The 13,066-nt window shown below is 40.6% G+C and overlaps 1 protein-coding gene across 3 annotated transcripts in view; it reads right to left on the bottom strand.

Moving 5' to 3' along the window:
- Nt5dc1 (5'-nucleotidase domain containing 1) overlaps positions 1-13,066 on the bottom strand; it is a 102,885-nt gene that overhangs the window by 16,647 nt on the left and 73,172 nt on the right. For all 3 annotated transcript variants that reach the window (NM_001106393.2, XM_087597202.1, XM_087597201.1), the window contains 2 exon segments: positions 3,326-3,423; positions 4,959-5,133. In NM_001106393.2, the coding sequence (NP_001099863.2) occupies positions 3,326-3,423; positions 4,959-5,133 (273 nt within the window).

Below are 13,066 nucleotides of genomic sequence, written 5' to 3' on the forward strand. Positions count from 1 at the left end.
CTGTGGTGACCACAGCTCTGACTCTTTCTGTTTTGTACTCCTAATGTCATCTATGTGCATTAAATCTCTAAACTACAGGGTTCTTTGTAGTTCTCATTTAAATGCTATTTTTTTAATATCAGAAAATCAAGGTATCAAAGAACCTTAGGAATTGAGTTAATCACACTAGGCTCTAAGACTAGAACATCTGTACGGTGAGCATGACGCATATATGTGAGGTTTCTAGGCATCTTAAAGAAGTCACAACAGGGCAAGGATCTACATCAAATCTAGACTTTCATCCTCGAAACAACAGGATGGAGTTCCAAGCTTAAGTTTTATAAGAAGGTTTGGGATTCCAAAGCAGGGGTAATAGAGTAAAAATGGGTTGAGTCCTACAGAATTGCCGTCTGTACAGCAAAAGAAACAGTTGATGGAGAGTGAAGACAGCACGTGTCAGGGAGAATGTATCTGAGAACCTCAAATAAGGGGCCAATATCCAAAATGCTTAACACAAAATGGAACACAGTCGGAAATGGAGCTGTGTGAGGAGAATTCTGAATGCTTGTGTGAAAGCTCCAAGAAAAAAAAAAAAAGATAAGAATCTTATAACATCAGTTTCTTCAAAACATGTAATTCCTGGACTGTGCTTTCGAGGTCTTCCCAGGTGTGATAGACAGGAGTAAGTTTACTTCAGATCAATCAAAATGCTTGCTGCTGTTACTCAATTACGTGTTTTAGCTACCTATTATATAAATGCTTAAGTGTTTTTGCCATGTGTCGTCTGTCCTTGTGATTACATGCAGCTAGAAGCCTTGAAAACTTTACTCGTGTGACTCTTCTTAACCCTAATAGTAAAAGCTGTCAGAGGTTGGGTATTGCATGAGACTTTAGTCCACCTCATTGCTAGGCTCTGCTCTCCCAGGTCCCACTCCAAAGTGGTAAACACAAAAGGAACTCAACTCAATAGAAAGTAACAACCTCCACGAGGCAAAGAACCTAAGCAAAGAATTCCTTACGGATATGCAAATGCTCAAGGAATTTATGAAAAACCCCATCATCATTAATCAAGAGAGAAGTTAAATTAAAGGCTCAAGGAGATATCACCTCACTCCCTTTCGAATGTTTTCTTATTAAAAACAAAACAAAACAAAACAAACAGTACATGTAAGGGTATGAAGAAAAAGATTCTTGCATACTATTGAGTAAAACGAAATTAGTATAGTATAGAGGTTCCTCCAAAAATTGAATAGGCTGGGGCAACCAGTGAGCTTAGCATGTATGAATGTTGGTGTCTTACCCTTGGAACTACCATAGAATCCAGCAATCCTGCATCTGAGTACATACACACAGAACAGGGAGTCAGCACATAGAGGAGATATCCACACTCTCATGTTCCTCACGACATTTTTCCAATGGTCAAGATACAAAGCCAGTGCACATCAATTGAGGAATTAAGAAAACTCTGTATGTATATAATTATCCTTCAGCATTCATATGAGCCTAGTTTCGGAGCCACCCCCAGAGTCCCTAGCACAAAACAGCATTGTATTTGCAAACTGTCCATATCTATCTACTCATCTATCACCTTTCCAGTTACTTACATTACTAATACAATATAAAGTTACATGAATAGTTGTTATAATGTGTTGCCTAGGGAATGGTAAGGAAAACCATGCACATACTGTGTCCAGTGCCTGTGCAATTTCTTTGAATAGTTTAGACCTGAGGTTGGTTGAATCTGCAGGTGTGGAGAACCAGTAAAATATACACAGTGAAATGCTGTTCAGCCTTAGGAAGAGAGAAATGGTATTCGTAAGAGTATCAGTGAGCCTGGAGGGTATAAGGTTCAGTGAGATGAACCAGACACAGACAGACAAGTGCTATGTGAATTCATTCATATGCAGAATGTAAAAACACTGATCTGGAAGCAGACTAAAGTCATGGGTAGGTGAGGCTGGGGAAGGGGAGAGGGGAGAGATGTCAATAAAGACAAACCGTAGGAAGGATGAGTACAATAGAGCTACTACAGCTCCTGGAGACCAGCCTTCCCAGGAACGGGATGTACACTGGAGAAGTGGGTTTTAAGTGGGATGATACATGTGTCAAACTGCTTGAGTTGTCCACTACACAGTGCACAGATATGTTATAGTACCGTGGTGTAGATCATAAATATATAATTTCAGCTGTAAATAAAATAAACTACAGTTAGGGAAAGTATGATTTTTTTAAAAAAGGTTTTCTAGAACTACAAATATGGTAATGTTTAGGTAGGAAGATTGTTATAAGGTTAGAGACTATCCTGGTCTTCTGTGTGAGTTCCAGACCAAACAGGGTTACACAGTTAGTCTCTATTTTAAAAGACAAGTAAAACAATGTATGGTATATTTATATATATTTATGGTTTATTTATTTACTTATGTAAGTATATGTGTGGACCACCTGTATGCTGTACTCACAGGAGCTGGAAGAGGGTGCTGGATCCCTGGAACCAGAGTTAACAGCAGCTGGGAGCCTGCTGGGAACCTAGTCTTCAGCAAGAACAGCAAGAACTCTTAGCCCCTGAGATACCTGTCTAGCCCCAGTGTATGTATATCTTAAGATCTGTAATTCTTTCATACCATGTGTTTAATGTAAAATACTCTAGAGTTTCTTTGATAAACATAACTGAAAGGACAGTCTGCATCATGTTCTTCATCACAGCAGGTTGCAAATCCAAGGTGCTAACATACAACTAGAGAAAACTCTGCAGAAGTCCGACAAAGGGAGGAGCAGCTTGCTTCTCATCATTCTTTTTCAACTGCAAACGGCCTGTTTTTTTCCTGCAACCTCGTTTCTCCAACAGTCTCTCTATGAGTGTGACAATTCTTACCGGATCGTTGCACGGAAGCACATGGTGTGTGTGTGTGTGTGTGTGTGTGCGCGCATGTGTGCACATTTATATAATTATGTGTTTGTGTGTGCATTCATGTTTGCATGTGTGCACATGCACATGTGCCTGTGTTGTTTTGCTTTTTTGTTGTTTTGATCTTTGTGGATTCTGTAGGGAGTTCTGTTCCCCAAATGGTTGACTCTGACTTATTAATTCATTCCCTCAAGCACATACAGTGTATTATTTAGACCATAATATTCAGGTGAGATTCATGCCCTTCATCACTGAAAATAGGGAGAGGCTGACACAAAAACAAATGATTATCATATACTGTGAGATACAGAGTAAAGCTGAGGGAAGATGAATGTAAGCACAGGTTTATGTTTACCTTCTCTTAAGGGAGAATGATGTTCCCCGTTACAGTGTTATGCATGTGCGGTTAGTCAAAGATAGAAATAACAAAACACAACTTACCAAGCGTGTAGAAAGACCTCTGGCTTGGGAAATGTGAGAAGAATCCTGGCTTTAATGCGTTTGTAATCACAATGTCAAAAAGGTCTGCAAAGTCCTTCCTAAAATGCGAAGTGAGTTTACATTAAGGAATTAGAAAAGTTGCAGAACTTACTCCCTGCCTATGCATTCTACAGGGTATCACTGTTCACCCTTCAGTCAGCTTTCAGGTGCTTTACAAAGGTCACCTTACACACTTTTAAGTTGGAAGCTACACTGGAAAGAGAGGTTGGACGGGTGCTAGCCAGGGTTCCTGAAAATAGGACAATACTTAAAGCACAGATATAACAAAAGAAAATCAAGTGAAGAAAAAGGAAAAGGAGAGAGAGAGAGAGAGAGAGAGAGAGAGAGAGAGAGAGAGAGAGAGAGAGAACACAGAAGCTATGATGACCTAGACTCAGAACTCACTCTCTCCTGAAAACAATATGGTGGGCAAGAGTCTCTTGTAGCTGCAAATAGCCCATGGTTTCAAATCTGAGGAATGGAAGGAATTTGTCTGTACACATAGGCCTGAAGACTCAATAGATTTGGCATATACTAGCCTTACAGAAAGCAGCATTGTATTCATCCTAGTGACAATTCTCGGTGTTCAAAACATGAGGGAGGTATTTTATTTTTAAAATCAGTACAGTCCTATAACAATTTTTAGATGACACTATCAATGTGTACTGTGCAGTATTTGCTAAAGACTATCTGATGAAAGTCTCCCTAGGCCTCACCCTCACCCTGAAGAAACAGTGCTCCAGAATGCAGCAAATGAAAAGTGCAAAAACTAGAAATCGAGAGTAGAAGCAGGACTGTGGTTATCCATGCTGGTGGTAACTGAGAGCCCTGTGTGTGCTGATGCACGGTCCTACACCCGAGTGCAAAGGTCTCAGGAAGAGATGCTCTCCTCAGGTGCTCAGGACACTGGCCTTAATTAATTCACGTAAGGATAACTGCCTATGCATTTTGTAGAAGGCAGAAAACCCATTTCCAGGTAAGTATGCCATGGAACAAACTAAATCAGCAGACATGCTAAAGAACATATAGAAATCTGGGGCTAAAGACTGTTAATGGAGGTAAGCTGAGGGCTACAGCTTGGTTCACACTCAGGGTAACTGTGTTTGCTGAGATATGCGATCTTAGAAGAAATCTAAGAACCCTCTGGAAAATCCTGCTTTGACTGTGGGCCTTCCCCAGCATTTCCAAGAATCACATAAATTTAGCAATCATTAAAGCTTACGAACTATTCTGTGCGGTATGCATGACGGGCATGTACTGTGCACTATTTAAACACTCTCCCCTATTCACAAGCAACTGTCCGAGTTTTAAGAGAAGGAAAGTAAGACTTAAAGAAGCTATAAACTGTAGCCCAGGCCACACAGGAAGTTGTAAAGAGGAGCCTGAAATATATCTATCTCTTTTCAAACTCTATCGCCTTGGTTTTACTTAATCCCACCTCTGGCTCTGCTAACTGGCACAGGTCATACATTTGCATTGAAATGGATACAAGGGCTGCATCCTACAGTTTGCCAGGGAGTACATTCTCAGGTTTGCCCTGAATGACCACCTAAAGCTGGACAATGACATCCATGAAGAGCTGCTCTTTACTTACCCAAGGATGTAACTGCCAAGAAGTTTACAGTAATCACTGTGAGAACTAGTGATCAACATAGTAATTTTCCCAGCATCCTTTATCTGTTGAAGCCACTTTTTTACAGACTCAGGGCAGCGGTACACATATTTGCCTAGATTTCTTTTTATTTCTGGAAAGAAGAATCCACAATTTTCTGAAAAATTAAAAACATAAAAAGCAATGTCTTTAATAAAAATGTTTTAAACAGTTTAATCTCAGACAACCACATGTCATTCAAAGCTAAACTTTGAAAGCAAAACTTTTCAAAAATAAAAGGCACGAAGACTAGGTTCAAACAATCTAGCTATTCTGTTAATATTAACTCTTTTTGTTTGTTTGTTTTTAAGACAGGGTTCTAGCTATCATGGAACTCACTATATAAACCAGACTGGCCAGAACTGCTTGTCTCTGCCTTCAAGTGCTGGGATTAAAAGTATGAACCACCATGCCTGGTCTAAACACTTTAAAAAATATTTTTAAAATACTTTTAATATTTTTAAAATTATTATTTTAAAAATAGTACTTTGGGGCTATAGAAATGTCTAGATTGTTAAGAGTATGTACTGTTCCTGAGGAAGATGAGTTCATGTTAGGCAGCTCATAAACTGCCTATAATTCCAGCTCCAGGGCCCAATGTCTTCTGCTCTTCTCAGCATGGTGACTAGTACAACTATCCCACACAGACACACACTGTACACACATAATGGAAAGTATTAATTAGATAATTAGAAAATATCATTTATTGTTTATTTTTAAAATGTCATAAGTTTTCAAACTTTTCACAAGAATTAATCTTATTCAAATAATATAGTGCAGTATCACCAGCAAGTCAAAAACAGAGCAAACTTTACTGTATTTGAAGAAAGCTGATTAATAAGTACCCAGAATGCACAAGGAGCCATCTTTGTCTGGAAGCAGCTGTGCAGCCAGCTGTATCCTTCAGAGGAATGATGGGATACTGTGAGATGAAATACGAAACTATGTAGCTAATCGACAGCTAATGTAACTTGCCAGAGCAAAGCTACCAGAGAAGGCTGGAAGGCACTCGAAAGTCTAGGATGCCTAAAGTGGAGCTGCTGGTCCTGCCTCTCACAGCATCAGGCAACTGCAGATCTTGTTGAAAGGCTACCAGTTTTGTTGCACATTTTAGACTGTGCGGTACTAATAATCAGAGGAGGAAAGCTAAATTCCTACCTTCTTTAATGCTAGGAGAACAGTGCAAAGACAAAAACAAGAGGTTTTGTAGATATGGACTACCCCTGCAACTCTGCCCAGGGATGAACATGAAATTGCAAAAAAAGGGTTGCATTTTAAGACTCTGACGCTTGCAATTTTAAGATTATCAGAACACCACGTGAGACATGAAGTAAAACAAATGAAGCCTAAAAGAGTAGCAAGTACAGCTCCCTGCCTGCCCAGGCCCATCTCCTTTCTCTTCTTTGCTGGCGAATTTATGTGAAGTTTCATTCTCCTTTCATGGCCCTTGGATACTCAGTAGAATCCTGCTCTCTCTATCCACACACACATAATTTCCTCCATTTATCAGATAGATGCAGAGTCACATGTGGTCCCCAAGGGACCCTGGAGTAATTAAATCACTAAAAACAGGGTTAAGTTTCCTGTTCAGCTTTGCCATGATAACAAACTCTACCTAGATTCCCAGCTGGTACCTTCCACACAAAGAACAAGTCAGGGGGCAAGAAGAGAAATGAGGGACACCTGGACTTTTGATGACATCAGTGGGTCTCAGGATGATCCACTGAGTTAATAAACCTCTAGATGAAATTTGCTCTTGAAATAAACTCATTTTAGTAATAGCCTACACAGTAAAAACACCTATTATGAGCAGCATTAAGCATCTTGATGCAGAAAACAATACACAAGGACACGGCAACCACACTAGAACACAGCACGAGACATTAAATGCTATACTGAGAAACCAATCAGATAGAAGATCAAGTGTAAAGGCAAAGTTTTTTGCATAGTTCTCTTTGTGTTTGGTCCCTCAATGACATGTGTGCAGTTCTCTGGGCCACTAATATTTTAGAAGCCACTCAATGAACCTTAAAATATTCTGTTCTTCAATGAAGTGAAGGATCTGTAAATAATAAAAGGATGTTAAGAAAAAAAAAAAAGTCAAACGCAAATGGCCAAGAACACAACCTTAACAAATATTGGCCTTAAGTCCTGATGTAATTTCAGAAGCGTTTACATTTAAGAGTGGCATGAACATTTGTAACAAGTAAACTTTACTGCTGGAAATCAAAGATTTATTATTCATGATGCCAAAAACATTTACAATCTTCTCTGTGTTCAGAAAATATTTCTCTGGGCTCTGTGTGCCTACTGCCCTCTAGCGATCAACATGCAGATTGCTATTAAAATTAGTGTTAACAAGGGATAGAAAAAGCATATTAAGCAGCACAATTTAAATTCATAACCTAGATAAATGTTATTACTAACTTTTACTAGGTCTAACCCAAGAAGGCAAGTTAATCAGGGAAGATCATTAATATTGGGGTTACCCCTTTCTTTTTTTTATCACTACTTTAGTGCTCTTTCTTTTTTTTTTTTTTTTTTTAAATTAACTTGAGTATTTCTTATATACATTTCGAGTGTTATTCCCTTTCCCGGTATCCGGGCAAACATCCCCCTCCCCCCTCCCCTTCCTTATGGGTGTTCCCCTCCCAACCCTCCCCCCATTGCCGCCCTCCCCCCACCAGTCTAGTTCACTGGGGGTTCAGTCTTAGCAGGACCCAGGGCTTCCCCTGCCACTGGTGCTCTTACTAGGATATTCATTGCTACCTATGAGGTCAGAGTCCAGGGTCAGTCCATGTATAGTCTGTAGGTAGTGGCTTAGTCCCTGGAAGCTCTGGTTGCTTGGCATTGTTGTACATATGGGGTCTCGAGCCCCTTCAAGCTCTTCCAGTTCTTTCTCTGATTCCTTCAACGGGGGTCCTATTCTCAGTTCAGTGGTTTGCTGCTGGCATTCGCCTCTGTATTTGCTGTATTCTGGCTGTGTCTCTCAGGAGAGATCTACATCCGGCTCCTGTCGGTCTGCACTTCTTTGCTTCATCCATCTTGTCTAATTGGGTGGCTGTATATGTATGGGCCACATGTGGGGCAGGCTCTGAATGGGTGTTCCTTCAGTCTCTGTTTTAATCTTTGCCTCTCTCTTCCCTGCCAAGGGTATTCTTGTTCCCCTTTTAAAGAAGGAGTGAAGCATTCACATTTTGATCATCCATCTTGAGTTTCGTTTGTTCTAGGCATCTAGGGTAATTCAAGCATTTGGGCTAATAGCCACTTATCAATGAGTGCATACCATGTATGTCTTTCTGTGATTGGGTTAGCTCACTCAGGATGATATTTTCCAGTTCCAACCATTTGCCTACGAATTTCATAAAGTCGTTGTTTTTGATAGCTGAGTAATATTCCATTGTGTAGATGTACCACATTTTCTGTATCCATTCCTCTGTTGAAGGGCATCTGGGTTCTTTCCAGCTTCTGGCTATTATAAATAAGGCTGCAATGAATATAGTGGAGCACGTGTCTTTTTTATATGTTGGGGCATCTTTTGGGTATATGCCCAAGAGAGGTATAGCTGGATCCTCAGGCAGTTCAATGTCCAATTTTCTGAGGATCCTCCAGACTGATTTCCAGAATGGTTACCCCTTTCATATGCCATTGAATAGGCAAACTAAAAAGTACAACACCATTTAAACAGATGCAAATAGTAAATTCCAAGTTTTGTGCAACAAAAGATCATGGACTGATACACCTTTGCAACTTCAAGTGTGTGACCGTGTGTGTGTGTGTGTGTGTGTGTGTGTGTGTGTGTGTGTGTCTGTCTGTCTGTCTGTCTGTCTGTCTGTCTGCCTATGTGGATGTAGAAGCCAGAAGATACATTTTTCAGCATCATTCACTGGCTTGGAGGAGACCTACAAGCAAGCTAGGCTGTGAACCCACTTGTCTCCACCTTACCAGTATCATGGTGTGTAGGGTTTAAGGTGTGGAGTGTGGGGAGTGGACTCAGGTTCCAATGCTTGTAAGACAAGGATTTACCAAGCCATCTTCCTAGGCCCCTCAAACTATATTATTCAAATTTTAAAATTACGTCAGTTTGTCGTATGTGTGTGTGTTCATCTCCTTATCATGGTACATGTGTGGAGGTCAGAAGAACACACAGGGGAGTTCTCTCCTTCCATAGCTGTGAGTCCTAGGGATTGAACTCAGGGACTGAACTCAGGTTATTAGCATCTGTGGCAAAAGCTTGTATCTGCGTAGCCCCCTCTACTGCCATCCAAACATATTCTTACTAAAGGATAATTACAGAATTATAAGTTTCCTGTTCCATGATTTTCTCCAAGAGACTAAACCTTGAAGTCAGGAAATATACCTTTCTGCTTAGCATGAAGCTGACAATCAATGCATGAATGCTAGGTTAGTATAGGAGAAAATACAAGAATATTTATGTCTTTATATTCAAAGTAATGACGATTTGTAGCATGCTGCCAAACTGTGCATAACAAATATTCACTATGTGCTGTCAAAGCCATTTGTATGTAAAGTTCTGGTCCGTACTCACCCTTATTAAAACCACACTTAACAACAGGTTAACAGTAAGTGGACAAGACAGGGGATTCAGATCTGAGGTGGAAAACAACAGTCCTGTTTGCTTTGACCTTTCGCTTACCCACTGAAGGAATTCTGCTTTACTGCCGCTTTACAGAGCTCATTTCCCTTCCCCACCACCCCATTTAGCTGGTATTTTCTGTGTCCAAATGGAAAGGAAAGGAAAATTTCAGAATGCTAACTTTAAAGAATAAAAGTTTAGTTCTCTTAATTAAAATCTTGGTTGCTATAACATTGTGGAGAAAGCTGCCAGAGTGGAATGCTGGAGCAGTGGGTTGCTGTACAGGAAAAGAGGCCTGCAGGGATCACGCAGGGCTGGGAGACCTCTTGTGGTCAAAGAAAGGTGCTACAACTTAAATACTGCACTTGCTTTAGTTCACGGACACCTGGGCCACAGTGGCACCACTATCATCCCTGGTTGATAAACACTACTGAGCTACACCGCTGTTCCTGTGAAGGGGCCCGGGACGCTGGGACACCAACACCCCCACCACCAGCCACACCCCTACCACCAGCCTCCAACTGTTGCTGCTGCCATTGTAGAACTGAGGGCACTGACATTGCCAACTCTACCAGTTAGATAAGAGCATGGTGGTAAACTGCTAAATACTTTACCTGGGGGTTGTTAAAATATATATGCTGTGGGGATGATCCAATTAATTATTTTCTGAAAAAAAAAACAAAAAAATGCTTGTCTATGAAAGACTGAGGTATTTATTGGGGGATGAAAGAGGTAAATTTCTTTTGTGTGTTTATAGAGAACAAAGGATGCAACAGAAGGTTAAAAAACAGATTTCCCAATTACAGTCTCTCTGTAGTTTCTGCTGCTCTAATGACTCACTCTTAAGTAAACACATATGGATGGATGAGAAAAATCGATCTGCTACATATAACACTCAGAAAAGGACCCCAAAAGTGAAGTATGCAATATAATGAAAAAACATGAACTATATATACTTTTAACAATACTTATTTCTTTCTCTGTATTCATAAACCCATGCCTCATCCTAAAGATCTGACTCAGCTGGGCTGGGCCACAATATGGGTATGTGTTGAAGATCTTCAAGTATTTCTAAGTATTCATTAGGTTAAGAAGAACTGCTCTAAGCATGCATCTTCTGAGAGTTTTCTGCAATCAAGGGTGTTTCAGTTTTAAAGTATCTTTAGTGGGTAAAATATACCTCTGTTCATGACAAAGGAAACTTGCACATATTAACTGCTGTTTATTTTGCTCTGTATATTTCAATGTGTATTTGTGTGTGTATGTGTGTGTGAGTGTGTGTTTCTGTGTGAGTGTGTGTGAGTGTGTGTATGTGTGAGTGTGTGTGAGTGTGTGTGTGAGTGAGTGTGTGTGTGTATGTGTGTGTGAGTGTGTGTTTCTGTGTGAGTGTGTGTGAGTGTGTGTATGTGTGAGTGTGTGTATGTGTGTGTGAGTGTGTGTGAATGGGTGTGTGTTAGTGTGTGTGTTAGTGTGTGTGTTTCTGTGTGAGTGTGTGTGTGCATGTGTGTGTGTGTCTGTATGTGTGAGTGTGTGTCTGTGAGTGAGTGTGTGTGTGTGTGTGTGTGTGTGTGTGTGTGTGTTGCAAATGCTATACAAAGTACAACTTGTGGAAGTTAGTTGTGGGTTCTCGGGACCAAAGTCGGGTTGTCAGGCTTGGCAGCAAGTGTCTAGTTTATTAAACACTGAGCCATCTTCTGACTCAACTTTTGATTATCTGAAATATTATTGGGGACAATTATCTTAAAATGTTTGCTCTTATACAAATTAGCATGGTATCTTGATTGTTCCAATTTGTTAACTGTAACTAGAGAATTCATGTGGGGAGAAAGGCTGTCACAGGGTTCCCTTAAAATAGTATTCATATGGTTCAAATAAACTGCTGATAAGCCAAAGAGCCTCCTTTCCTTTCCATCTCCAAAGCTACTGTTTTAGTTTTCTTTTTATTGCCATAATTAAACAACAAATGTAAGCCCAGGGCTAAAAAATAACAGCTGGCAATATTTTCCCCTGTTAATGTCAGAGAAGAAAGTAGAAAGCCCCAGACAGCCTATGTTGGGGTCATTAGAAGGATGTAGAGAACCTGAATGCTACAAATAAAGTCTACCCTGCTTAAATACCACCTTAAATATTACCTGTTTAAGAAATGGGATCTCCTCGGGGTTGGGGATTTAGCTCAGTGGTAGAGCGCTTGCCTAGCAAGCGCAAGGCCCTGGGTTCGGTCCTCAGCTCCGAAAACAAACAAAAAAAAAAAAGGGATCTCCATGTCCCCATGGGGACAGTGGTCTAAGGATGCCTGCAGATAAAAATTAGGCAGGTTTTAGGGGCTAACTTCAGGAGCTCTGTGGGTTCCATGTCATGTGGTTTTGTTTTATTATGTGCCAGACACATAATCACCCCAGAGAGTGTTGTTTTCAACAGAATTTGGTCACTGACTGATTATCCTAATTTGAAATCTGCCAGGTCCTTCAGAAGTAAGGATCTGGAAGAAAACAGGCGAACCATAATGGAGTGCCTCCCAGCATGGTGAATTTGAAGGTGCTCATTCTATTCTCTAAAAGTAAATTTCTTTGATCTCCAAGGCACAAAGAAATCAGAAACAGTAATAGAAACATCACAGTCTAGAGATTACAGTTCGCTTGCTATAAGTTTTTAAAGGAAATTTGCCTCCCACTGCAGACTCAAGTGCTCAGTTATTTAACCAGTGAAAATCTTGGAACGATGTGATCACTGTGGTTTTTATGATCTGATTTTTCTTCTGTAGGCCGTGGCCCGACAGAATTCCATGACAGCCTCTTAGTCTCCGCATGCTGAGAACTAAAGCTCCTGGAGGACATAAATAACAAAGATGGACGCACGAGGGGCAACTAGTGCACACGTTCCACTGACCACATGTGAAGCAGAGCAGAGCAGAGCACATAGTAGGGGTATGAGGTGATCAGCTCTATCCTTTACAAAGCCAGTACTTTTCTTTGCCTTATTGTTTACCACAGCTTGCAGTGTCTGCCACACTCAGCTAGAAACATCAGGAACCTGGAGAGAAGGGCTCACAGGTGAATGGTGGCTGAGTAAGGCCTGCTTTCTGCCCTAGGTGGGGCTTTTAGTTTCAGCCTTTCCTCCCATCCTAGCCTTAATTTTGATTTCCTGGACCAATTCCTTTTCCTCTACCTTTTCTGCGCTGACTCCTCCGACTTCCAATCCAACAAGACTCCAGTGTTTTTTCATTTATTTTCCTGTATAATTCACCTCTCATTTATGATCCATGAACGCATACACAAAGAGCACATATGCACATGCGCTAATGTATACACACACACACACACACACACACACACACACACACACACACACACACACCCTTTCTCATTACGACATTGAATTAACAGCTCTACTGCAGGACCAAATGCAAGTTATTTTGACAAAACTGAACTGGGTCAAAGTCTATTCCCTTTAAGGG

The sequence above is a fragment of the Rattus norvegicus genome, chromosome 20, assembly GCF_021556685.1.
Source record: "Rattus norvegicus strain SHRSP/BbbUtx chromosome 20, alternate assembly SHRSP_T2T, whole genome shotgun sequence".
Lineage (NCBI taxonomy): Eukaryota > Metazoa > Chordata > Mammalia > Rodentia > Muridae > Rattus > Rattus norvegicus.